The sequence below is a fragment of the Puma concolor genome, chromosome A1 (genome assembly GCF_028749965.1).
Source record: "Puma concolor isolate L17-30 chromosome A1, mPumCon1.1.hap2, whole genome shotgun sequence".
Taxonomy (NCBI): Eukaryota; Metazoa; Chordata; class Mammalia; order Carnivora; family Felidae; genus Puma; species Puma concolor.
In genome coordinates this window covers 44109821-44136433 of record NC_141667.1, presented here as the reverse complement: position 1 = coordinate 44136433, position 26613 = coordinate 44109821, and the positions used below count along the sequence as shown (strand labels likewise).

The following is a 26613-nucleotide window of genomic DNA, read 5'->3' as shown; positions in this document are numbered from 1 at the left end:
TTTGGTGCTCTCTAAAGGCCAATCCAGCTGTGGCCCTCTGCAGTGAAGGAGCCCTGCCTGTTCCATAGTGGGTGTGGGGGCAGGGCTTCCACCTTGAAGCCTTCCCTGGTTTCTTCTCAGCTGTGATGCTCTTTCTTTTAACCTCATAGTGCTTTGTTTCTCTGTGGAGGAACACTCTGCCTTTTATGCTGCATTTATTTCTTTAAGGGTCCTGTCTCCTCTAGGCTTAGAGACCATAAGAACTAAAAGGTCCTTTAGAGATTCTCAGTGGTTTATCACTTTCTGTGTATCACAGAAGACCCCTGTGCGAATCTCGTGGACGCTATGGCTTTTCTCCCTAGAGAATTGCACAGACAAAATTCTGCAGCCCGTTTTGGGGCTCACAGACCTCCTGATGCCCATCTGTGACTCACGTTAAGAGCACCCCTCCCCGGCGTGCCTGGGTGGCTCAGTCAAGCCTCTGACTTCAGCTCAGGTCATTGTCTCACGGCTTGGGAGTTCAAGCCCCTCACCGGGCTCTCGGCTGTCAGTGCCGCTCACGTTTTCAACCCCACTCTTTAAAATAAATAAACATTAAAAAAAAGAAAAGAAAGAAAGAAAAGAACCCCCTACCCGTGGCAGATAAGTGAGCATAGACCAGAGAGTACTGTGACTGTGGCCAAGGTCTCAGCCCATTGGTAGAGGAGCTGGTGTCAGAACCCACCCGAACTGCCTTTTCCTTGAGGACAGGACCTTATGGCATCACGGCTCTGATGCCTTGCATGGTGCCTTCACACGAGCGTTGCGGGGGCTGCTGGGGGAGCGGCAGAGAGGAGGCATGGCTGAGTGAGGGTGGGGCAGGAAGCGCAGCGGGTCAGGCCTCCCAGAGGGGTTCCCTGCTCACCAACCCTGTGTTCCCTGCAGACCGACAAGGAGCAGCTGACAGCGGAGGCCAAGGAGCTGCGCCAGAAGGTCAAGTACCTGCAGGATCAGCTGAGCCCACTCACCCGGCAGCGGGAGTACCAGGAAAAGGAGATCCAGCGGCTCAACAAGGTGGGCGCCTGGAGCAGGCAGGGCTTCCTGAGCCCAGCTGCAAACATCCCCTCCACCGCCGGTACCCCGACCCTCAAGTCAGGAGGGGTGACTTGTGGATCGGTGAGCCATTGCTGAGGGCCTCCATGCAGCCTCGCGGCGCCCGCTGTCTCTGCCTTTCCCTCCCCACGTGCCGAGTGGCCAGCCCTGAGATGTGCATGTGCCCGCTCCAACCTCAAGGCCTTTGGACGAGCCCTTTCCTCACAGGGCCCCATCCCGCTCAACGCTCATCGTTCAGGCTCGGTTTTAACACCACTTCCTCTGCAAGGCCTCCCTGGAGTCTCATTCAGGTCCTCCTATTCTATGCTCCTAAAGCACCAGAACCTTCTTTCATTCTCCTTCTTGCATCTTCTTGTGATTTCCTGTTTAATGATCTGTCTCCCAGTGGGAGGAGGTGCTCGCCTTCACCAGTGTATGTGCCCCCAGTGTCTGGCACTGTGCCTGGCACCAAGTGCAAGCTCAGGACACAGCTGCTCAAAGGAGTAGCTGAGCACAGCCCGAGGGTTCCTGCCCTCGAGAATTGGGACCCAGAGAGATGGGGTGCCTGGGCAGAGGCTGGGTTTTAAAGCCGAGGCCTGCTGCTTTGGGCCAAGGTGAGTGGGCAGGGAACAGGCTGGGTCTGGGGGCTGATTCTGATCCCAGCTCAGCCACTTCAGCCTCTCTGAGTCTCAGTTTTGCCATCTGAACCCTGGCTGGACTCCTTCCAGCCCCGCCCCCCTTCCAGCACAGGTGCACTGACAAGAGGAAGCTTTGAAGGCCTCCTCTTCCGAGGAGACGAGTTCCCCGAAGGCCTGGAGGAATTGTCTCTGGTTCATCTTTTCCTCCTTGCCTGGCTGTCCTCCTTTCCCTCCTGCCACCTGACCTTGTTCACATGGGCTCGGCATGAGTTTGGCATTCGCTGGGCCCTAGCCCTGTTAGGGTAGCCCTTTCTATTTGGTTTTGGAATTTGATAAGCATTGATTATGTCAAGTCTGGGGAACCTTGGGACCTGTTCTCAGTGGAAAGAATGACCTGTCCTGAGCTGGGGGATTTGGGGGTCTACATTCAGGCACAGTGTTGTACAGAGTGGCAGATCACAGAGATGACTCAGGCAGGATCACTGCTTTCCAAGTTTCCCTGGCATCGCTGGGGACAGAGACCTAGGTGTGGGTGACTGATGCAAGGCAAGTGATGTGCTTTGCTTGTGACCTCAGGCAAGTCTCTCCCTGTCCCTGGACCTCAGTCTTCTCATCTAAAATATAGGCAGATGGAGGGGCGCCTGGGTGGCTCAGTCCATTAAGTGCCCAACTTCAGCTCAGGTCATGATCTCACAGCCTGTGATTTCGAGCCCCACATCAGGCTCTGTGCTGACAGCTCAGAGCCTGGAGCCTGCTTCCGATTCTGTGTCTCCCTCTCTCTCTGCCCCTCCCCTGCTCATTCTCTCTCCCCGCTCCCTCTCTCTCCCTTTCTCTTCCTCTCTCTTTCAAAAATAAACATTGAAAAATTAAATAAATAAAATATAGGCAGATGGAGTAAGTAGGAAGATCAAGTAGAGCCATAACTTCCCCTTGCAGCGTCCTGGGCTTACTCTGGCTCAGCGGTTTCCTCGGGTTTCTGGGAGAGACAAGGAGACTGCGTGGGGCCCCAAGTCCAAGTTGGAGAAGGTCTTCTTTATCTCCCCACTGTCTAGGGAGGCACTGTGGGCACTGCTAATGCATGGCGAGCGGAAGCCCTGATGTCCCAGGGGCTAAAGTGCAGGTGGTGAGGAGGGTGGTCGGTGTTGAGCAGGGGTCCAGAGTTCTCAAGTAACATGTTAACCAAGCTGAAGGAGAAAATCAGTTAATAGAGACCTTTTTAAGAAGGTGGGAGCACACTGTTTACAAAAAGGAAAGTATTTTGTGAGCGTGGTAGAATAAGGGTGCTTTTTTTTTTTTTTAATTTTCAAAATCTTCTTTGGTGATGTTTCAGCCCATTTTCAGGCTTAGAAAGGCAAAATATTAAATAAGTCAAAGTTAAAATCCAGTCTAACCACAGCAGAGTTGGGGACAGAAAGTTTGGTGTGGTAGCCAGGGATTTGGGAAGCTAAAAAATCTGAGGGCAGGGCAGTTGTTGAGGACACGGAAGCTTCCCTGAAGAACTGAATATTCTGTCTAGGTCTGGGTGCTAGGAATTGAGCTGCACCTGCCCAGGGAAGGACAGAGTCTCCCTTCTACATGAGGACCCCTGTTTAGTGTGCTTAAAAGCTGTGTGACTTTGGACAGATCCCTTCATGTTTCTGAACCTCAGTTTTCACATCTGTCCAATGGGAGTGATGATCATAGTCTTTTTTTCATAGGACTGTGGAGAGGATCCAGTGAAATGATGTGTGTATTGTGTGAATGAATAGGGTAGCATTTACTAAATGGTACTGGAGGTGGTCATTATTATTGTCACTCTTATCAGGAAGGGGGTCACTAAGGTGACCTCTCCGACGGGGCCTGACTGCCAGGGCTCCTGCTGATGGGTCCATCTCCTCTCTTCCCGATCCCAGGCCCTGGAGGAAGCACTGAGCATCCAGGCCTCCCCCTCCTCTCCACCAGCTGCGTTTGGGGGCCCAGAAGGAGCTGGTGGCCTCCTAAGGAAACAGGAGCTGGTCACGCAGAACGAATTGCTGAAACAGCAGGTGAGCCCAAGAGGTGGAGGTCAGGTAGGAGGTGCTGAGTGGGGGGCTGGAGCATTCCTGAGGACCCAGGAGGGGCTTGAAATCCTGTGGAAGCTGTAATTAGTAGTCCACATTCTGGCTGTTGGCCAGGACCCCTGTCTGGTTCTTGGTTTATCCTTTCCAGCACTGTATCCCTAAGTCATTCCTCTGCCGTGTTTTTGATTTAACCATCTCTGTACCCCAGCTGTGCTATTATTTACCTAGCATTTTAAAAATAAATTTTAAATATGTTACTTTCAGTAAACTTATTTGGAAAGGAACTTTGTAACAATACTACAAATGGAAAATACTTTATTATTTGCCACCGGTAGAAAGTAGCTGTAAGCAATAAATGCAGTAAAAGCCAAGCAGTGTTATTAAACTCCAGCTGGATACCCTTGCCTGATGAAGACTCTGAACTTGAGTCCTCTTCGAGGGAAGGGAAGGGAAATTAGTAAGTACTAGAAAGGTGTTGAAGACATGCTAGCGTAAACACAGACTTTCTCCCTGCGGGGCACAGAAGGACTGAAAGGAAATTGGAAAGGCTGGAGCTCTCCCACGTGTTTCTATTGGATGCCATGATTTGGAGGTTTCTAAACCATCTCTAACCTGGACGTCGTCTCACTGGTCTGCAGTGGGATGTGAAACTGCAGACGCAGAGGCAGGGAGCCACCCCAGCCCCTTCTGTGCCAGGGCACCCCCAAAGCCTTGGGAGAGCCCTGCGGGTCCTCTGCTCTCGGAGCCGGGAGACAAAGTCCGGTCTTGCACCCACGCTCTGGGCCTGTGGCCGTGCCTTAGCAGGATTGGACTGGTTGGGGGCTTGTGACCCCCCTTTTTTTTTAGGCCACGGGCACCTTGTTTAAATAAAGCCTGTGTTGAAGCCCGGAATATGAAATAGAGGGACCCAGAGTTTCTCTGATTGAAGTGAGGGCTGGGAAGCCCGAGGTGCCCTCGTTCCCCTCCTCACAGCTACTGTGAGATGGGGTGAAAGCAGCAGGAGGCCAGAGCAGACTGAGCCCCTCCTCCTCACTCTCGCCCCCCCACTCCACCCCCTCCCCTCTATTCCCCTGCAGGTGAAGATCTTCGAGGAAGACTTCCAGAGGGAGCGCAGTGATCGAGAACGCATGAATGAGGAGAAGGAAGAGCTGAAGAAGCAGGTGGAGAAACTACAGGCCCAGGTCACCCTGTCCAATGCCCAGGTGGGAACGGCTGGACGGAGGGAGGGGCAGCTGGCCTGTCCTCGGGGGGCAGGGAGGGGGGTGTGGAGGGTCCCCGGTGACACTGGAGGTCGGGACACTCACTGGTTCTTCTCCCAGCTCTGCCACCCAATTTCTGTGTACCTCAGCAAGTCCCTTCCCCTCCCTGACCTCTAACTCTGGCCTCCACAGTCGGAGCCACCTACTGTGTCACAGAACGGAAGTGAAGGACACTAACAGGGAAGCAGAGCAACAGGAGGCCCGTGGGGGCTCTCCTGACCTGTGTTCAGACCCACGGAGGGCGGGCCTCACTTGCAGCCACCAGCCTGGGCTCTGCTCTGCCCCACGGGGGGCCTTCCCCTCCCCCCCACCAGACACTGACCCGGGGCCGACCCAGGCGGGTAGCCGAGAGTGGTGGCTGCGTAGGCCCCGGGTCCCGGCCTGGCCAGGAAGTGCCTGTGCCAAGTCTTCTCTCCCTCCCTCCTTCTCTCAGCTCAAAGCATTCAAAGATGAGGAGAAGACAAAAGAAGCCCTCAAACAGCAGAAGAGGAAGGCAAAGGTGAGGAGGCTTGAGGGAGGAAGCAGCACTTACCTCATCCTACCTTCTTCAGGGACCTGCAGTCTGAGGGGAGAGGCAGTGTTTGCTCAGGGGTCCAACTAATTAATGAGGTAATGCAGGTAGAGCACTAGGAACAGCACTTGGTACAGAGTGAGTGCTCGGGACACGTTAGATGTCATCATTGTTGTTATTCTGTGCCCATGTACCAGCCATCAGTGCCCATCTACCAGCCTTCAGCAAACTAAGATTCTGAATAGGGAAAGGGAGGAGACGGGTATCGCTGGGGGTGGCCTGTGCAGCCTATCATGGGCTAGAGTCAGACAGCAGCGTTTCTTGCAGGCCTCAGCGGACCGTTACCACATGGAGCCCCACCCAGAACACCTCTGCGGGGCCTATCCATACGCCTACGCACCCATGCCAGCCATGGTCCCACACCACGGCTTTGAGGACTGGTCCCAGATCCGCTACCCCCCGCCCCCCATGGCCATGGAGCACCCGCCCCCACTCCCCAACTCACGCCTCTTCCATCTGGTGAGTCTGTGCCCCTCCTTTGCTCCAGGATACACACACAGGCCTCCCCACACACTTTCCAGAGGGCAGGATCAAGTGAGGGGGTCTGAAAGTGCATGCTGGGTTGGCTTTTTGCCGAACAACACTGTGGTGTACAGGCAGATGTCCAAGCCTGGCAGGACTCTCCAGCCCAAAGCTGCTCAAGGCCACTGTTTTGAACAGAAAAGGCTCAGAGGTCAGGACAGGAAGGAGGGCTCCCTCCAACCAAGCAGGCCAGGGTTTGAGTTTGGCTTTTTCTTAGAACTTCTGCATGTAACCAGGTACCGGGTCCTCACCATACATTCTCTCCTTTGCTTTTCCTTCTCTTTTCTCCTTTTCAATTTCCCTTCCCTTCCTCCCCGCTCCCTCCCTGCCCTTCTTTATTTCCTTTTCCTTGCTTATCATTCTTTCTCCAAAGAACTGCTGTCCCCTATCCCATCCTCTGCATCCTTCTGCCACAGTCCTGCTCAGGCATCCCTGCTCCCACCTGGACGATGACATTGCCTCCTGCCTGGCATTTCTTCCAGCTTCTCCTGCTAGGCCCTGTCCTTACCCAGCTTCTTGAAACACTGGAGTAGAGTGTGGTACTTAAGAGATTGGCTCTGGGCTTATATAGAGACCTAAATCCGAAGCTTGGCCACTTTGTTTTCTTTTTTTTTTTTTTTTTAAGGGAGTTTTTTTTTTTTTTTTAAGTTTATTTATTTTTATTTTAAGAGAGAGAGCAGGGGTGGGGTGGGGAGGGGCAGAGAGAGGCACTGGGCTGGATCTCACGCCCGGGAGATCATGGCCTGAAATCAGGAGTCAGACGCTTAACCAGCCAAGCCAGTAAGGTGCCCCTTGGCCACTTTCGTAGCTGGATGACCTTCAACAAGTTTCTTTAACCCCTCTGAGCCTCAGGTTTACCTTACCTGTAAAATGGACGTGGCAACCAGGGTTGTTGTTAAGGATTCAGTTGCACTAGATTAATGTGTATTTAGCACCATGCTGGCATGGTAGCTGCTACTGTAATTTCTGAGCGTGGTCACCGATTACTAAGCACCGGTCCTGTTGTAGCCAGAATACACCTGGCGGCCGCCCTGTGGAGGGATGCGCAATCAGAGCTCCCAAGTGATGGACTCGCCCACAGCCAGGCCTGCGGAACCAGGTGAGTGGGAGCTAGTACTGGGTCTCATCGTCCCCTCGGGGAGATAACTTCTCACATGGCAGGTGTGCCCCAGTTTGGGGCTGATCTCACCACCTTCTGATCTTGGTGGAAGAGAGGCCTCACTTTGCAAAACAGTGTTGCGAGAATGGGAGGTGACTGCAGGCTGAGGGGACTGAAGTCATTCATTCATCTGAGTGTGGTGTCTAATCACCATTCATTCATCTGAGTGTGGTGTCTAATCGCCAGGTGCTGTGCTGGGTGCTGGGTACCGAGTGAGGAGAAACAGATATGGTCTCTGCCCCTATGGAGCTCACTGTCTAGGGAGGGAGGCAGAAAGGAATAAAATGCACGCCCCCCCAAAAAAAAAAAAATCACACAAATGGGCCTTCAGTTGCACTCAGGTGCCCTGAAAGAAGAAGGGTAGATACCGGGGGAGCCTGACCTGGCCCGGGGACAGTGATGTTTGAGTCGAGACTCTCAGAATGCATGGCGTTAACTCGGTGAAGAGAACGTTCTTGCAGAGAAATGACAAATACATAGGCCTTGGTGGGAGGGAGGGAGGGAGGAAGGAAGCAGACTGGACGATCAAGAGAAGACTGCAGGAGCCAAGAACAAGGTGGAGAAGGAGCGACGGGCGAGGCGAGGTGAGGTCAGGGAGGGAGGGGAGTCCAGGCCGTGCAGGGGCTTGCAGACCATGGCAGGGGGCTGGTCTTTATTCTAAAGATGATGTGGATTCCTTGGACATGTTTAAAGCACAGTGGCATGACAGATTCGATTTGCATTTTGTTTTGTTTTTAATTTATGTTAGAGAGCGAGAGGGGGAGAGGGGCAGAGGGAGAGAGAATCTCAAGAAGGCTCCATGCTCAGTGTGAAGCCTGACGCAGGGCTTGATCCCTTGACTCTGGGATCGGGACCCAAGCCGAAATGAAGAGTTGGACGCTCAACCGACTGAGCCACCCAGGCGCCCCCAGAGTTGCATTTTGAAAAGCTCCGTCAGGTCACGGTGTTGGCCGTAAACAGTTGGGGACTGGCGGTTTGTTCACTAGTCACAGGAGGACTACAGGCCCTTAGTGACAGCCTTTGCTTTCTGCAAGGCTGCGTGGGGCAGAAGGTACCATCTTGTCTGTGGGGGCAAGCGTCAGGGAAGCTGAGTCCTTCCCAGCACAAAGAGGTGTTTTCTAAGGGTTGTGGCCGTGCAGCGATAGAGCCAGCTGTGCCAGGAGATAGAGTGCCCCTTGCAGAAGGTGCCCCTCACAGAGGCTGCAGGGGGACGTGGAGGCAGCGTGGTTTGGAAGACGTAGTGGGTGGCAGGAGGCATTGCGCCGGTCCGCCGTTTTCTCATGGTTCCCCACAGAGCCCTAGAAGTTGTGTGGAGCCCGTCAGAGGCTGCTGTGACGAGGGGCAAGTGGGCAGGGCTGTCTCCTCCCCCAGAACTTCTCTGACTCTGGGATGTGGAGCCAGACTGGCTAAGCTCAAACACTTCCTAGATCTGGAACTTCAGGCAAATTTTTAAAAATCTCTCTGTGTGCCTATTCCCTCCTCCATAAAGGGCCAATAATCTGCCTGCTTCATAGGGCTGGACAAGGATTGAGTGACAAATGTACCTAAGGTACTAGCCCGGGACCTGGCACTCGGCAACACTTAACTCTAGGTGTTACGTTCATCATTACTTACTGGTTTCTGTAGGCCTTTGGAACCTACTGTATCGTATCGTCTTTTCAAGTCCTCAACATTTTTCTTTATTTAGAGTCTACGAAAAATGACCGTGAGGGGCCTCAGTGAGACCAGATTATGTCACTTGGCTCCACCTTCGTCTTGCCAGAGCCACCTGATCTCAGATTACTGAAAAACTAGAGGCCACGTTCTGTATGCAGCCAGCGCCCCGGCCGGATGGGAGGCTGATGGGCCACCAGTTTGTGCCCCAGCCTGACCTGAACTGTTCACAGACTGGAGAGGCTCCACCCAGAAGGCTTCCATCTGGGGCCCCTCCTGTGGAGTGGCCAGGAGAAACTCGCCACCCTGCCACCAAGTGGAGAGAGGCCTCGTCTGACTCTGACCTGCCATGCTTTGCAGAAGCGCTGGGGGATGTCAGTCTCAAGAGTGGGGTCCAGCTGAGACCCCTTCCTTTCAAAACTTCCCCAGAAGTGGTTCCAGCCCCTCTGGGGACCACGTTCAGTTCATGTGTGTGTTTGATTTTCGCTTCAAGCTCTGTAGCAGCAGGACCTGCCCCATGCCCATCCCTTCCCCTCTGAGGAGCTGCAGGAAGGGCAGGTTTGCCCCCGGACACAGAAGAGAATGATGGGGTGTTCCGTTGCAGGGCCCTCCACCTCCACCCACCAGCCTTGCTGGTGCCATGACAGCCTGGGATGAAGGCCACGCCAGTCACATGCGCTGAGGGGCCCACCGTGAAGCTACCAGAGCCCCGGCCCTGCAGCTGGAGGCTTGTGGTGTCAGAGGCCGAGAACAGGGTGGCTGGCTGTCCCTGGGCAGCTGTTTGCACGAACCTTGGACATAAATCCAAGTTGAAGATCAGTATTCTGTGACTTGTGTTTTTTTTTTTTTACGTCCGGGCTAATGTTCTCCTCCCAGTCAGTGAGAGTGCTGCTTTCCCGGCCTCTTCCCTCTGTGCCCCATGGCCCCTAGTCCCGAGAGCACTGCCCCAACTCTCGGCAGATATCCCCCGGGCCCTGCTCTGCACCTCCTTGAGGGTGGGCAGCCAGGGGCAGTGGACAGAATCTGGGCTGAGAGGTGACCTGGGTTTGTATTCCAGTCCTGCCCCTCACCTACCAGAAGACCCTGGGCGAGGCTGGCCCTTCTGTGAGCCTCAGTTTCCTCGCCTGTCAAATGGAACACTTCATCTCAGCTCCAGCTGCCTGGAGAAATGTGGGAGGGAACGAGAGCGGATATGAACTAGATTTATAAACTCCAAATGCCGAGTTAGAGAAGCAGAGTGGGCTGGGCCTAGGTAGAAACCAAACAGCAGGCGCCCAAAGCACTCCCTCCAATTCTTTTTCCGTCCTTCTGCTCCCTCCCACCCTCCCCAGCTAGGGTGGCCCCATGGAGGAAGCACCACAGTAGGCTCAGCTGCTGCAGAAAGGCCTTTACTGGGAACACAGGGGTGAGTCTAATACCAAGAGCCAGGGTGAGGGGAGAGGGCACATCCTGCAGAAAAGCAGGGGTGGCATCCCTGCCCAGGGGCCTCAGCCTGAATGCACTAAGGGCTGGCCCTTCAGACAGGCTCAGGGGAGGTCCGCCCACAAGGGCTTCGGGCCCCTCCTTCATGGAGACGCCATCCCTGACACGGGACGTGGCCCTTGCTCTCACGTCTGCCTCGGCTGCTCTCAGGGAGCACTGTGGGGTGGGGGAGGGGGCTTGGGAGGGCCCCTCAGGAAGGAGCGAGGCTGCATGATGGAGAGGGGGAAGATTGAGCAGTGTGGTAGACCCAGAAACTTCTGGGCACTTCAGTGGTGAGATTTGGAGGCAGTGGGAGATGCCGGCCCCAAGGTTGAGGTCCGGGTCAGAGCAGAACAGTTGGATCTGGATCTGGTTTTAACTTGGGCTCCACTGAAAGTGAACGGCTCTCACTGGAACAGAGAACTGGAGAGAAAGGGGAGTTCTCCAGCACTCTCCATAACACACAGCTGTGGGCACACAAACGGTTCACGTCCCCCATATTTGCGCAGGTAGACAGCGGTGGCTGTACCCATGCACACGCACGGTCACGGAGGCACGTGTGCAGACACCCACATGCGCAGCAGTACAGACGACAATCGTACGTGCATGTTTGGGTCGGGTCGGGGCCTTGTATATTAGTAAGGGGTCTGTGGCGGGAGTGTGTTGTGGTTAGAGAAATGGGTTCCTTCCTGAACAGAGTCCCTCCCCAGCCCCTGCATGGTGGACACAGGGTGGGGCAGGCCTGATTTACTTCCCGTTGACTGTCAAGGCCGCCTGCCGCCTCATGTAGGCCAGGATGTCCATCTTGACGGTGCTGACCGTGGTCCGGTGGTACCAGCGCATGAGGGGCACGCCATCTGGCCCCACCAGGAACTTCTCAAAGTTCCAGCGGATGTCATGGACCTTCATGGGTTCCCAGAAGAGGCGGTTAGGTGAGCCCAGGAGCTCCGAGGTGGGTGGGCAGGAGTTCTGCAGCAGGGATGAGACTGGTGTCAACCCTGCGTGGGGCCCTCCCCACCCCCCGCCCTGGGCCTTCCTGGCAGGTAGGGGAACAGCCTGGCGCTGCGAAAAGAATACCAGTTTGGGAGATGAAAGTGGGGTCCTGGGACCTTTAGCAGGTTGTGAGACTCTTAGCCAATCACTTGTGGGGCCCTGCTTGGGCCTTATCTACAAAATGGGCTGTTGAGAGCCTAGTGTCTGCAGAGTCTTATGGTTGCAATGATAGATGCCAAGAAACTCCCCCAGAACCCAGAAGCAGGGGAGGGTGGCCCAGGCCTTGTCTCTGCATGGGCGGGAACAGGAGTGGCTGCAGCCCTGTTCAGAGCCGGTGTCAGCCGGGCCGAGAGACGCCCGCAGAGGTGACTGTATACTCACCTTCAGGAACGTGTAGAACTTCTGCTCTTTCTCCCCGTTCACATCCCCTTTCTCAAAGAGTTGGAAATTGGGGACGAAGCCCCCACCTGGTCGGACATGCCTACAAAGAATATTCTTATGTGGGTCCCAAGGAGATGGGCACAGGCCCAGAAATGACAAGGAAGGGACTGAACAGGGAGGGGGTGTTGGGAATCTGGATTTTATTCCACACCAGGCAGCTGGAGCTGATATTGAATGGGCATAGGCATAGTGTGGGTCTGCAAGCTTCTTTTTCCAGTTTGGTACCTTCTCAGTAACCCTGTCCCCTGCCTACACTCTTCCCCCACCCACCCCTGCCATCCCATCGTGCACTCACATGCAGTCATCCCTGTCCCTGACCCCTCTTTCGTTCATTTCAATGAATGGGGTTCCTGGAAGGGGAGCATCGTTCTTGGTGGCTGAGTATCTGTCACGAGTAGGGGCCAATGCAAGAGATGCCCGGTGCTTAGGCGGAGGCACAGGGCGGGGCTGTGCTTTCTCAGAGGAGCTTTCTCGGGACACGAAGCAAGCACTCACTTGAGGCTGGGTAGGATTTCCGAGTTTTCTCCTGGTTCCTGTTTTCCAAATTGGTTGCAGGGGAAGCCCAGAATGACCAGACCAAATGGTGCAAGCTCTTCCTGTAGTGCATTCAGTTCTGGGCCAGGGAAAAAGAGGGCAGAGGTGAAGGTACTCTATCAAAGAGCCCCGCGTCATCCGTACCACTCCTCCTGCTCTCCCATTGGATAGCTGAAATCATTGAGGCCTGACAGGCGCAGGCCTTGCCCAAGATCGCCCAGGGAGTGTGGCACCACTGGGATGCGAGTCCCATCCTCCTGACTCCAGTCTGGTTGGGTTGGAGGTCTGGGGAGAAGCGAGAGCAATACTCTTCCTCAAATCAGTAGTCAGTCACCTGCCCACTGCCACTGGGCCAGTAAGCCGAGGGCTCCTGCCAGACTGTCGGGATTGGAGTTGCCTAGACCAAGAGCCATACATCCCTGGGCAGAAGACAGGACTTCCTGGGGAGGGGGTGGGAGGTGGGTGGGGCCATCACCACCCTCCCATACTTCCCCAGCTTGAGAATCAAAGGGAGGCCCTGGGGCGCCTGGGTGGCGCAGTCGGTTAAGCATCCGACTTCAGCCAGGTCACGATCTCGCGGTCCATGAGTTCGAGCCCCGCGTCAGGCTCTGGGCTGATGGCTCTGTTTCCGATTCTGTGTCTCCCTCTCTCTCTGCCCCTCCCCCGTTCATGTTCTGTCTCTCTCTGTCCCAAAAATAAATAAAAACGTTGAAAAAAAAATTAAAAAAAAAAAACAAAAAAACAAAGGGAGGCCCTGGCCCAGCACCCTAGTCCCCTCGGTGCACCTGGTGCACCTGGCCTCTCGTGCAGTTGCCAGCACCCAGCCCATCTCTTGCACAAACACTCTGCTCTCTTCCAAGAGCTACACAGAAGCATTCTAGCCAGAGCACCCAGTGCCCACTGGGCCATCCAGCCTGCATCATTCCACGTCCAGGAGTTTGCCTGAGACTGGCAGGCAGACATTCAGGGTCAGGTTGCCCTTGCTTCCCCCAGCCCCATCAGCAGACTGTGCTCAGCCCCAGAGCATTTTCCTGTGGGCAACGTCAGATGCCTTTGGCCTGCCTGTTCCCCCAGGTTGTTGACTCTTAGCCCCAGCTGAGAAGAAAGGAGGGAGGATACGAGGATCATGAAATCTCGGTGAAACACCTCATACAGCCACTGACACACAACTGGGGGCCTCAGCCCAACTGTCTGCTTTCCAGATAGGGGCCAAGAGAGGCACCAGGGCAGATGGGAAATTCAGGATAAAGCTACCATTTCTTACTCCAGTGAAAGGACACTCCAGGTACAAAACAAATCTCTTCCATCTCGCTGCTTTCGGGGCAGTTGAGGTACCCAGGGAGGAAGGATAACTGGGAATGTTCTAGAACACGTCTGAAGGTGATCAGACCTTGGGCTTACATAATCTTCACAAAAACACGGAACACAGGGGCGCCTCGGTGGCTCCGTCGGTTAAGTGTCCGACTGCAGCTCAGGTCATGATCTCACGGTTCGTGAGTTTGAGCCCCGCATCAGACTCTGTGCTGACAGCTCAGAGCTTGCGGCCTGCTTCGGGTTCTGTGTTTCCCTTTCTCTCTGCCCCTCCCCCACTCGTGCTCTGTCTCTCTCTGGCTCTCAAAAGTAAATAAAAACATTAAAAAAATTTAAAAAAAAACCATGGAACACAGTAGAACTGAGATACACGGTTTGGCATTTCGTGATCTGTCACCCCTCTCCCCTTGCATCAAAAACGCTCCTGTGATTGAAATGTGCCCAACTGGCAGAAACAGCCCCAGAGCAGGGAGGGAAAGCGGGCTCTTACCAACGTACTGGCCTGTTAGGCCTCAGTAGCTGGCCACGTTGACAAACAGGATGTATTTGCCAGCGTACTGCTTAAAAGGGATGTACTCCTCCCCATCGATGGTCAGGGCTCCGTACTCATAGATAGTGCCGCTCCCGCCAGCGTGGCAGTCCGTCTGAAACACAGGAAGACCGGCACCCGGGAGCAGTTAGAGCTGGAAGGGAACCTGGCATCTCCGTTTTCAAGACAATAAAAGATACCAGTAAGGGGGAGTGACTTTCCCAAGACCACTCCAGAGTGGACCAGAACCGAGCTCTAATCCCTTATGCAAAGGGATGATTACGAAAGCGCTTAATCGTCTGGTGAGCGTATGGAAACCCGGAGAATGATTTACGGTGACCATTACTTCCACTTCACATGCCAATTTGTGAACATTTGCCAGGCTTGGAGGGAGACCATGCTGGTGCTGGAGGTTGCATTTCTGGGTGCTGATGGAGACTCCTGGCATGGCCAGTGCAACCAGCCAGGCAAGTGATGATGTGGGCCTGAATGACAGCATTGTGGAAGAGGGACTGGACAGAAAGGAGGAAGTGGCAGTGTAGAAAGGGGTGATTCGGAGGTTCCAAATCCGGAGGGCTGGAAAGCCGAGGCTGTTGCTATAAAACAGGGAAGCAGGAGGAACCAGGAAGGGGAAAGGCCTGCTGAGAGGATTTGGCACCATGGCAAGGGGAAAGCCTGGCACGTATGAGATGTTCCCTGCGAGTGTGCAGCTGAGACGACTGTTATGCCTCCCTCTTTGCTGCCCTACCCCCAGTCAACCTCCAGAACAAGTAGCCAACAATGGACTCTGAGGTGGGGGACCTGGGGTCCTCGTCCAGCTCTGCCACCAACACTTTGTGTGGTCTGGTGCTAGCCCTTTCTCTGGGCTGGGTCTCAGTTTCCTCTTTCATAAGATGAGAACCTCGAACTGGACCAGCTTTGCTCAACCCTGCTGACTTGTCAGCGTCACTATCAGGAGAGGAGGAGTGGGATCCCTGCCAACCAGCACGACATTGCATCAGACCCTTCTCTGTGCCTGCCCTGGCTCTGGTACAGACTACGAAAATCTGGGTCTGCTCTCGAAAGGGTGACTCGGCATCAATAACACAATCAGCAGAGGCGCTGGTCGTGATGGGAAAGCAAAATGTTGCCACCACTGTAGCAGGAAATCTCTGGCCCTAATGTCGTAGGAGAGGGGTCGCAAGACAATAAAACAAATCAAATGCAAACCACCATTATAGACCAGGAGAGACAGAGACAGGTGATTGGAGTTACAGAAGCAAATCCACACCCTCTCCTCCCCATCAACCAAGAAGACTTCCTGTAGGCGAGGTACCTGGGCCCATTTGGGCAAAGGGAGTCATCTGGCTTAGCAGGGTGTGGCCCCAGGACAGTACAGAAAAGCCACCCTCTGTCTGGAAGATGCCGCAGGCCTGCTGAGCCAGATGAGGCAGGGCTCCCTCCAACAAGCCAATCCCTGAGAGCTGCAAACTCTCTTCTTGGCTTCGATGCAAATTCCCTGCTTTCCATGAGGCTGATATTCCATGCCCTGTGATTTCTGGTGGGTGCTGGAAGCAGGCCTGAGAACTAAGCTCAACATTCCTCTAGCCCTTGGGCCTCCTTGGCCCCAGTTGGGTCGGTTCCACCACAAAATACAGACAAACAGGACACAACAAACATAGCCCAGCTGACCACAGAGGTCTAGCAGCCAGAAGGAAAGTCCTCCCTACACGTCTCTCCAGCCTCTCCAGCTCTTCCAAAACTCCACCCTAATCCAAAAACAAATTCTGGGAAATGGAGAGAACAAAAGCCAAGAGGTTGTCTAAATAATGGAAGCTTGTAAACAACGGGAGGATCAGCTTCTGGGCACAGCTTCGGGCTGGGGGTGGGGCAAGGGGAACCTCTTCTCACTAGGTTTTAGACGTGGCTGGCTCTGGGGCCCTGGGGCAAGTGAGCCAATTTTACTCTCCAAGCCTCAGTCAGCTGACAGGGGAGGATATTACCACCCACCTCCCAAAATGGCTGTAAGAATCTATAGACAGATCAAAGAAGTCTGGAAGACCTCTTGGAGAGAAATCCCCACGTCGAGGGATGGATACTGGTTATTCTGCCTGAGGCTAGGGTAAAGGGCCCTGATGTCCCTACATTATTGTGAAGAGGTCTTTGATGTTCCCCAGCCAGTGTAAAGAAGATGATGCACTGTGCAAGGTGTCTCCAGGAGAAGGGATGATGACAAAGCCTCCGAGCTTTCTAGTGGGGACAGTGAGGCCGGGGTTGTGGATTCAGACTGATGGGGGTCAGAGGGTGGCCTATGGTGGCGGAAGCCATGGCCTGTACTCACCACTGAGCACTGCTACCCAGTCCTTACGCGAGCTGTGAGCCTCCTTCCCTCCTCTGGGCCCAGGAATGTCAGAGCCCTGCACCTTAAACAGGGAGGCCAAAGGAGATGGTGGGGAGAGGCAGCTCAAGTGCCTCAGGCCTGCCACGGTTGGATGAGACAGGAGAGTGCTGGTGACTTGGGAGCTGGAGGGGGTCTCAGCCAGGACCCCGGCTGGCTTGGGCTGCTGGTCTTGGATCTTTCTCCTCTTCCATCTACCACTCCCATCGATGTGATGGTATGAAAGGAGACCTGGCCTGGGGGCAGGAGACCTGAGTTCTGGGCCTGGCCAGGACTCCTGTAACCACTCCTTTCCCTTCTGTGGGGCTCTGGCTCCTCGCCTGTCAGATAGGCTCAGATTCAGTGCTGTCTTAAGGGCTCTTCAGTTCTGTCAGCCTGTGGTTCCATGATTCTCTCTGCCTGCTTTAGTCACCTAGAAACCAGCGGTTACTAGGATCCTATGCACGTCAGCAGCTGTTACCCTTCTTCAGCTTCTGCAAAGTCCTTCTGCACAGCAAGTACAGAGAGCCTGGGTGGCTTTAAGCTGGACTGGAGGGGGGACACAGCAAGGAAAGGAGGATTCCTTTTGTTATCCAAGCTCCTCCCTTTGAACTGGGAGGAGGCAGCCAACCCTCTGAGACTGTCACCTACTGTCTATCCCATTCCTCACAGGCCCCCCATCCTATCCCTTGGCCCTGGAGTTGGGGGGTAAGGTAGGTGGTTGAGTCTTAGAATCCAGCGCTATGACATTTCGACTCTCTAAGGGCCTGGGTGGAGAGATGCACATACCCAGCCTGTTAGCCAACAGGTCCTAGCTGGTTTGTATCTGATAGGATCATACCTCACCCTAAGACTTCTCTAGACCATACCCATCCTGTTCTCTCTGAATCCATCAATTCCTCCCCAGACAACACATGGCTATGATGAGTTATTCATGGGTCCACATTCTTACCCCCAGCCTTCTTGAGTCAGGGCCCAATCTTCTCTTCTCTGGCTCTCCGCAAACAGGGTAAAGGACTGACTCCATGGCACTGGGCTGCCTACCCCTACCTCTACCCCACACCACCATCTTGAAACTCAGTCCCATCTCTGCCCTAGAAAATGAGTTGGGGATAATGAACAGGGCTGGATACAAAGGAGGAGGCATGGAAGAGGTGGCTTCATGGCCATCCAATTTCTATGCTTACTCCAAAGAGAAACAGACTGAATAGGATTTAGCTGAGGACAGGACAGGGGGATAGAAACATACAGAAGGAACCCTGTGCTTGGAAAGGGCTAACTGAATAGTGAATAGAACTTTGGAAATAGAATTATGAACTCCTCAGATATTAAAATAAAAACCCAGAAGATTTTAGAAACACAGAAGCTCAAAGCTTCTCTTGAGCTTACACAAGCATGTGGGGTGTATGTGTGTGTGTGTGTGTGTGTGTGTGTGTGTGTGTGATGTGTGTTGGGAGGGTGGAGACAGAAAGCTCTCTGTTTGGGTCTATCCCTTTGCCTGGTTTCAGCTTCCCACCCTGGAAGAGATCTACTGGGCCCACCTTGGCATACGCTGTCCAAAGACATAAGGACGCTGGGTCACCCCACTCCTGGCCTCAGCATCCCCACCTTACCTAAGGCTTTGCTCAGGCCACTATGGGGAGTGGGTGTGGGTAGTGAGGCTGCCACAGAACTCTGCCCAGACCTTCAAGGTAGATTTTGCAGCTTCTCCAAACATCCTCTCTGAAACCATCAGCTTCATTGTGCCCCTGACCACCCCCACACCCGTCCCTACCGATGGAGAAACTGAGGCCCAGAAAGGATTGAAGATCTAGCCAGAGTGCTGAGTGGTGTCACAGATCTCTACGCCTTCTACCGACGCCCTGGAATCCAAGTGGGCATTTCTACCTGCGTTAATTCTTGAGCTAGAAGAGCCCCCACCACAGTTCTTTGAGACGGGAACTACCCAGCTCCTTCCCTTTCTCCTAGCCTGTCAGTCACCCCCGGGAACCTCCGCAGCCAACCCAGACCCCGGGTCTCTGCGCCCCCGCCCCCTTCAGGCCCGACTGGAGGGGAGTAGCTGAAGACAGTCGTGTCATGCATGTAGCAAGGCGACTCTGAGGCAGCTGTGGGGCAGAAGGGGTCAACTCGGCGAGAATGCCCCATCCTCCCTATACATTCTGCCCACCGGGGGCACCCAGATCACCCATAGATGGAGCTGTGAAGACCCGCGCTCCGGGTGGGGGTCCCGGCGGCGGAGAGGGAGGAACCGGAGTTAAGGGTCCTCGCACCAGGTGTTGCCCTTCTGGAGGGGAGCCTGGGAAGAGGGGTGCCTCGCCACCGAGAAATGGACACCTGGGGGCTCTGCTCGTCCCGCCAGGTCCCCACCCCGGAGGCTCACTCACCTTGGACTTCTCCTGCCCCCGGCTCGGCGGGACGAAGCCAGCCAGGAGCAGGGAGAGAAGACAGGACGCCCGCAACAGGCGGGCCATGGCGGGCTGGGGGCGCGTCTCGGGCTCGCCTGAGACGCGGTCTGATCCCGGGCCACCGCCGTCTGAGGTGTCCGACGCTCCCAGCCACCTTTCAAGCCCTCAGCGATGACCAATCCGCGGCCGGGCCGGAGTCCCTGTAGCCAATCGCAGGGCGACTGGCACTTCGGGGGCGGGCACTCCTTCTCCTCCCCAGGCTCCGGGCGACAGTGACATAAGCAAGTCTGGGCAGAGATGGGAGCTGGTCCTGGTGAACCCATGGGGCGGCCCCCTCTTCTTTCGGCTCTAAAGTGCAGGAGGAGGCAGGCACAATATCCTCCAGCACAGCCAGGGGAAAGGGCTTTAAATAGCACCGAGGAACTAATGCAAGGCTCAATCCTAGGAAGCATTTCTTAGCCCTAGGTTTTAAAACACTCGTGGTGTGCCCTCTCTCCTCTTTCCTCCATTCCAGTTGAAGGGATGTTGAGGATTCAAAATGTCTGCAAGATCTGACGTGAGCCTTCAGGAACATTTGCTCCGTGCAGGTTCGGTGCTTAAGAAGCAAACGGTGGGTGCCCACGGATTTTGCGTGAGGTACACTGGGGTACCTCAACTGATGTGGGAGCAGAAAAGTACGTTTGCTCACTGTGTAGTCTTGAATGCGTTGCTTTCCCCCTCTGGGTCTTGGTTTACCCAACTGTGTAATGATGGGACTAGTTGTTGACCTCCTGAAGACCTTCTGGTTCTAAAATAAGTGACAGACCTAGAACAGAAGTTCCCGGAGAGCAGAGACCAAAACCAACACCTGGAACAGGGCCCAGAACACAGGTGCTTAATATTTGTTGCATTAATCAATCAAATAATTCATTTCTCTGCTTGGGGAGAACTGCTGATGAAGTCAGGCAGCTCTAGGTCTGGGCTGTCTTGTATGATCCTGCTCGTAGATAGGGGAATACGTTGGGATCAGTGCATTCTCAAATCTGCCCAACTACCAGAGTCACCTGGGAAGCTTATAACACATTCCCAGGCCCCACTGGAATCACTGTATTAGAATCTCCAGGGGCAGAGGCCAAGAATCTGCCTTCAGACATGTTCCAAACATGATTCTGAGGCAGATGATTCTCTGTCTTCTAGTGGAGAAGTGCCTTGAGATAGCATGCCTTTACTATAATGGAAGATACTGTCTGCATGGGAATCTGGAAGTTCTGTCTCAAGTCCCATATTCTCTGTAAAGCCTTTCTTACTTCAGATCACAGCCTGTTGGAGGAAAGGGATTGAAGGCCAGGAAGTCTTTCAATGAGTTAAAGCGCAGGGGCATTTGAACAATGACTGACACAGAGTCATTAAATGTTAGTGCTCAATAAATGTTATTCAGCTGCCTCCTTTCACTGAAGCCTAGAGATGGAGAACAATTTGTCCAAGTTCCCATAGTAAATCGGTGGCAGAGAGGGAACCAGAATCAAGATCTCTACACTCCAGTCTCAGGCACTCTCCACTTTGTTCTGTTGTCTTTTGAAGGTCATATTTACCCAAAGATACAAAAATGTCTGGATACCTAGCAGTTTGTCAGAAACCCATTGTTCATTATCATTGGTAGGCATCTAATGACCCTGAAAATATGTGCCTAGCATCATGTTAACACCACGAGAGATGTCAGAGAGTTTTCTGGAAGTTACAGTCTCAGCCCTCCAGGTGTGTCCAACAGAGCCAGGACGAGGATGAGGTAAGTGGGCACCTAGGGTCTTGCAAACGCACAGCTGGCACCTGAGAGTGAGTGTCTCCTTAAATTTTGTACTCTGTGTGCCTGACTTGCCTCATCCTAGTCCCAGACCTGGTGTTCACTTTCTTCGGGGGAAAGAAGAAGAAGCCAGAGGCCTGAGGCTTATTGTGGGGCCACACACAGATTACTTTCCTTCTCTGGGCCTCAGAGTCTTTGACAGTGTCTCATATGGATGGTCTTTGTGGCTCTACAGTTCTAAGGGTCTGAGGAAGGCCTGTGCTGCACCAAACTCAGGAGTACTAGCTTCACGGACAGTGGGCTGGGGGTCAGGCGAGCACGGCCTGGCACTGAGGATAGCCTGCGCACTGCTTTCAAAAGAGGGCTGAGACTTCCCACCAAGAAGACGAAGACAAACATGAAAAGAGTACGCCCCCGCCTTCTCACCGCCCACATTTTTAGCTCATTTGGTTGATTTGTTCCCAGAACCCTATGTTTTGAAAGATGTTATTCTCCACTGGGCTGTTTCCTCTTGCTCTCAGGTTGAAGTCCAAATTCCTTAGCGCTTCAGACAATGTCCTCAAAATCCAGCCGCACTCCTCTCATTCTACCCTGGCTGTGCTGGACCTTTTTTCAGTTCTTCCAATGTGCCATTCTCTCTTGCCTCCAGGTTTTGTCTAGGCTGTCCCCCCTGCCTGGAGCACTCCACATTCTCTCCTTAACTGGTTCTCTCCTACCATTTTTCAGGTTTCCACTTTTATTCAGGTCCCCTTGCTTTAGTATTGTTCCTAGAGCATCTGATACTTTCTATCAGATGCTGTCCTTTATCAGATGTTGTCCTTTATCATCATTTCTTGTTTACTTTCTACAGTAAGTCACAAGGTCCACAAGAGCTTCATTCCCACAACTTTGCACAGGGCTTCCTACATGGTAGATGCTCAGTAAATATTAAATAAATGAATGTTAAATAAAATGCTACTTAGCATATAGAATAAGTGGAACTTCAGGTCAACACGTGCTAACAGTCTGAGCAGACAAAACTGGTCTGATTCTAGCTGCTAGTAAGATTCGAGACATGTGAGTTACTGAGTTATCACAGGAGAGTAAATGATTTGCATTGAGTTTCAGGAGAGGAAGGGTGGAAACAGATGCTGTAGAGGAATCCTAAGCCAGTTGTGTTTCCAGCCTGAGAATGTGCTCTCCAGAGTCCCAGACAAATGGGCACCCAGTGCCTCTTCTCCATCCTTTTTGGAGACATAAATAGGGAGCTTACTATTTGGTGGGTAGACAGGGACCACAGATGACTTAAAGGAGGTTTTTAAAAAGTACTGATGCTCTCTGTCTCTGAGGAAGACAGAACATGAGTTAATAAACAAGAGGGGCTATAAAAAGCCAAAACAATGGAAGCCAGCCCTATCACTGCTGAGTAAGCACTGGACTTGGTGATGGGGTCAGCCAGCCCAACTGATGGGTCCAGATGGGGGCAGCAGAAGGGAGGCCCAGCTCCCATCACCTCAGTGCCAATTTCAAACGGTAGCCCTCTTTTGCAATCCAGAAGGGATTGCAGAACCCAGGTGTGGCCCTGTTGCTGCCGGTTGCCTAAATAACTAGCTGATCCAATCTCAGAGTCAGCCTAGAGACAGGGAGTTCTTCAAGAGACGTTGCTAGAGCCCCTACTTTTGAAACGTGGGCCTTTCAAACTCTGGGCATTGGTTTCCTCATCTATGGAGTAAGAAGTTGGACGAGTTGATCTTATTGTTGGACAGTAAGAGTAACAGCCAGCCCCCAGCATCCTGTATGTACCAGATATTGCCTTAGATGTGTTAGCTTTCTGAAAAATCCCTGCAGCCTCATGAAGTAGGTAACATCATTATGGCCATTTTGCAGATGAAGAAACTAATACGTAGAGAGGTTAAGTAGCTTTGCTTAAGGTCATGCAGTTTGATAGGTGGTAGAACCAGGATTCTGACCCAGGTATTTTGTCTCCAGAGCTCTTGCCTTTAATCTCTAAGGCTGTGTTGTCCAACATGGCAGCCACCAGCCAGGTGTGGCTAGTGAGTGCCTGGAAGGTGGCTAGTCCAAATTGAGATGTGCTACGCGTATAAAATACACACTGGTTTTAGAAGACTTAGTATGAAAAAGAGAATGTAAAATACCCTAATAAATGTTTGTATCGTTACATGTTAAAATATTAATATTTTATAGATTAGGTTAAAGAAAATGTATTCTTGACATTTATTTCACTTGTTTCTTTTTACATTTTAAAATATGACTGATAGAAAATTTAAAATTATGTAAAATTACATATTAGAGATGTTATATTTCTATTGGACAGTCCTGGTTTAGGCTATATAATCATGAGATTGGTAAAGGATTATGGTTGTCTGTGAAATCCAGGCTTATCTCCTGGGGCGCCTGGGTGGCTCAGTTGGTTAAACATTTGACTTCAGCTCAGGTCATGATCTCATGGTCCTTGAGGACAAGTCCCGCATCTGGGTGAGCTCGAGCCCAGCTTCGGGTGAGCCCCACTTCTCTCTCTCTCCCTCTCTTTCTCTGCCCCTCGCTCACTTGTGCCCTCTCTCTCTCTCTCTCTCTAAGAAAGAAAGAAAGAGGGGAGGGGAGGGGAGGGGAGGGGAGGGGAGGGGAGGGGAGGGGAGGGGAGGGGAGGGAAGGGGAGGGAAGGGAAGGGAAGGGAAGGGAAGGGAAGGGAAGGGAAGGGAAGGGAAGGGAAGGGAAGGGAAGGGAAGGGAAGGGAAGGGAAGGGAAGGGAAATAGAAAGAAAAGCAATCCAGGCTTATCTCCTGTCTGAAGTCCCCAAGATCACATCCAGGTTCAGTGATTCAGGAGGAGGACTCACGGAACTCAGCATATAGTCACACTCATGCTATGACTTATTATAGTGAAAAGTCACAAAGCAAAATCAGCAAAGGAAAAATGTGCATGGGACAAAGTCTGGAGGAAACCAGGCACAGGCTTCCAAGAGTCCTCTCCCAGCTGAGTCACAGTATGTGCTTAATTCCTCTAAATGAACAGTGGCAACACATGTAATATGTTGTCTGCCAGGGAGGCTCATTAGAGACTAAGTGCCCACGGCTTTTACTGGGGGCTGGCCATGTAGGCATCATCTGTTTAGCATGTGCCAAAATTCCAGACTTCCAGAAGGAAGGCAGGTGCTCAGCATAAACCACACTGTTTGTATAAACAGTTTGGGCCCGGTGACCTACTCTTATCAGTTCTGGGAATAGTGGAAATCCTCCTGAAAAACTGAAACTGAAGTTCCCAAATGCCAACCCAAGGGCCAACTGTGCAAGCAGATTTTTCTAAGCATAGCAGTCCTGCTACGTTAACTCTTTTCTGCAGATCTCCCAATTAAACTTTACCAGGACCTGGCCTGGCAAATACCAGGTTTGTTGAGCTTTCCTGACATGGGAGTCAGTGATTCCCTCTCACTCCAAAGCCTGCTTAGTTGGAGGGAGACTTGTAAAAAGATAATGAGCCCCTACAGACTATCTCATTCAATTGGCCCTCATCTGAGAGCTGAATCTCTGAGAGGCTGAGTGATTTTTCTAGGGCCCCACAGCAAATTCAGGCATCTCTAAGAGTCACACCAGGCTGGATACAGTTCCAAGTTTTCAGTCAAAATGGCCCTTCCATTCTCTGGGATTCCTTATATGTTTCTAGAACCCCAAACTCTTTTTCCCATTTCTTAGTAGTAGTGAGCCCTACCTATGTCTCTGCTAGCCTCAGACCACCCACCTCCATCCTTTCTAGGTTATTGTTGGGCTGGGAGACTATAGTGTTGGAGAAGAATAACAACCTTCATAAATAGTCACTTAACAGTGAACAACCCATATCCTACTTCCTGTGGGTTAACTAACAATGCACAAAACCAATGGGGACTAGAAAGAACTAATAAACTCTAGAGCAAACAAGATGAGGTGGGTAGCTTTTCACTGCCCCTCCCTCCCTCTTCTCCCAACATGACCACAGCCAAGAAAAGGCCAGGTCAGGTCTGTATCATTCCTACCCCTTCCCCAACTCAGAAGGTTCATGCCAAGGGGGCTTGTGAGGTAAACTTGAGAAGGTTTTGGAGTGAGAGTCTGGAGTCCTGATCCTATCTTAGTATGTCCCATAGACCCTTGCAATCCCTCCAACTCTGAAATGAGGAAATCAGAATTCTGGGGCTTTGTCCATCCCAGGCAGTCTGTGATGTGCCATTTCTCATGAACTGACCCCAGGGGAGGAGTCCATGAAGATAAATGCGGTGGTGCCCAGGAGAGTCTGCCCAGTCAGAGGTGGGTTATAGGGTGAGGGTGGACTGTGGGTAAATCATATTGTCTCCTTCTTTGTGGGTACCATCACCCTCAAATGGTTATTTTGATTTGAAATGAGTGAGGCACTTAGTTCAGAGTCTGCATATCACCACTGCCATCCACATCCCCTGCAAGATGAAGAGGTTGAGCCCCGTGCCTCTGGGCCCTAACCTTATTAAGACACACGCTACCACCAGCTGGCTGGGTAACTTCAGCCAAAGCAGAGCCACCCCTCTAGGGTGTGACCTTCCCCCTGGAAGGTGTTAAATGGGGTCCACGCTTTCAGCCTTGCTTGCTCAGTAAGCCTTTTAGGGGGCGCTGATAGATCGTTGGAACAGGAAGAAACTAGAGCAAGAACTCTGAGAACTGAGGAGGTTTTTTCTCCCCCTTCCAATTCATTCTTTGTCTCCAGAGCCATGCCTTGTCAGTGCCTTTTCCTCATCTTACTGAGCTCTTAAACTTACTAAACTAAGTATTCCACAAGCACATTAGTGAACAACAGGTGTTTGTTAAGCACTTACTATGTGCTATGCACTATGCTTACTGCTGAGGACTCAGAGTGAACAAGAGATTCTTGCCCACAAGAGGCTTACAGTCTGGTGGGGAGGTGAAAACAAACCAGCTGTGCAGGGTGATGGATACTCTCACAGGGGAAAGTGGCAGCACAGAAAGGGAAACCTAACTCAGATGAGTGGCTGCATGGCTGGCTTCCAGGTGGAAGTAACTAGTAATCTGGGCAGGAGCAGGACGACTCCTTCATGGGTGAGACATGGGAAAGAGTGGGGTTGAAGGAACCACTGGATCGAAGACGGACTAACCTCTTCCAGCTTTTATACTCTGTGTTCCTCATGGCTAAAGCAGAGAGTTCAAGGAGAAAAGTGACTCAAGGTAAGGCTGGAGAGGTAAACAAGGGCAGATGGAGATGGGCTTTGATGACCTTGGACTTTATCCTGAGGACAGCAGACAGAAAAAGCCTCCTTCCTCACATCACTTTGTTTTGTTATTCTTTTATTTCTTTTCACAATTTTAAGTGATCTCATTCATTTATTTTTATCTACCTATTTATGGTCTATTCTATTCTCCTCCCAAGAAGAATGTAAACAACATGGGTGGGGGCCAGGATTAGGGAGATGGGATGGGTGGAGGGGGAAAAGGGAAGGGCAAACAGATTTTAAATACCCATTGTGTGTGCTAAACACAGTGCTGGGCACCTTCTCCCATGTATATTCTTTGAGGAGGGCCCCATTATGACCCCCCTTGTACAAGGGAGGAAACTGAGACTCAGAGGGATGAATTGCCTACCCAAAGTTATCAAGTGTGTCTAATGTGAAAATGGATCCTCTTTTCATTATGGAAGAAAGGGTGATGGAAGGGGATAGGAGAGGAGAAAGGAAAGAGGAGGAGAGCCATCACAGGGAGAAAGAAGGAAGGGAGGAGAGGGCAATGGGCCCAGAGTTGTTCTTGAATCCCAGAAGGTTGACGGGGGCATGTTTATGAGAAACCTCAACAGTCAGAAAGAGCATGACCTCCCAGCCTGCCTGTTCCTGCCCCGTGACTGCTCCAGGCTATAAACAGCCTGTTTATTAACCCCAGGAAACTGGCTCCTCTGCCACTTAGCTT

General features: G+C 52.5%; 2 protein-coding genes across 6 annotated transcripts in view; one reads left to right on the top strand and one right to left on the bottom strand.

The window, feature by feature from the left end:
- TNIP1 (TNFAIP3 interacting protein 1) overlaps positions 1-9710 on the top strand; it is a 53329-nt gene extending 43619 nt beyond the window's left edge. For 4 of the 5 annotated variants that reach the window (XM_086697012.1, XM_025924410.2, XM_025924413.2 and 1 more), the window contains 7 exons: positions 904-1032; positions 3581-3712; positions 4804-4929; positions 5420-5485; positions 5825-6016; positions 7088-7178; positions 8926-9710. In XM_086697012.1, the coding sequence (XP_086553138.1) occupies positions 904-1032; positions 3581-3712; positions 4804-4929; positions 5420-5485; positions 5825-6016; positions 7088-7178; positions 8926-8960 (771 nt within the window). In that variant the 3' untranslated portion in view covers positions 8961-9710. The remainder of the gene's footprint in view (positions 1-903; positions 1033-3580; positions 3713-4803; positions 4930-5419; positions 5486-5824; positions 6017-7087; positions 7179-8925) is intronic. The other variant, XM_086697081.1, reaches the window with a different exon arrangement.
- A 553-nt stretch (positions 9711-10263) lies between these two features.
- On the bottom strand, positions 10264-19059 carry GPX3 (glutathione peroxidase 3). Its single transcript, XM_086697274.1, has 5 exons — positions 18901-19059; positions 14122-14275; positions 12282-12399; positions 11727-11826; positions 10264-11321 (listed from the first exon to the last, which is right to left on the bottom strand). Exons 1-5 carry the CDS (start codon positions 18985-18987, stop codon positions 11100-11102), a joined length of 681 nt encoding a protein of 226 aa, XP_086553400.1. The 5' UTR covers positions 18988-19059; the 3' UTR covers positions 10264-11099.
- Between the last annotated feature and the right edge of the window lie 7554 nt (positions 19060-26613).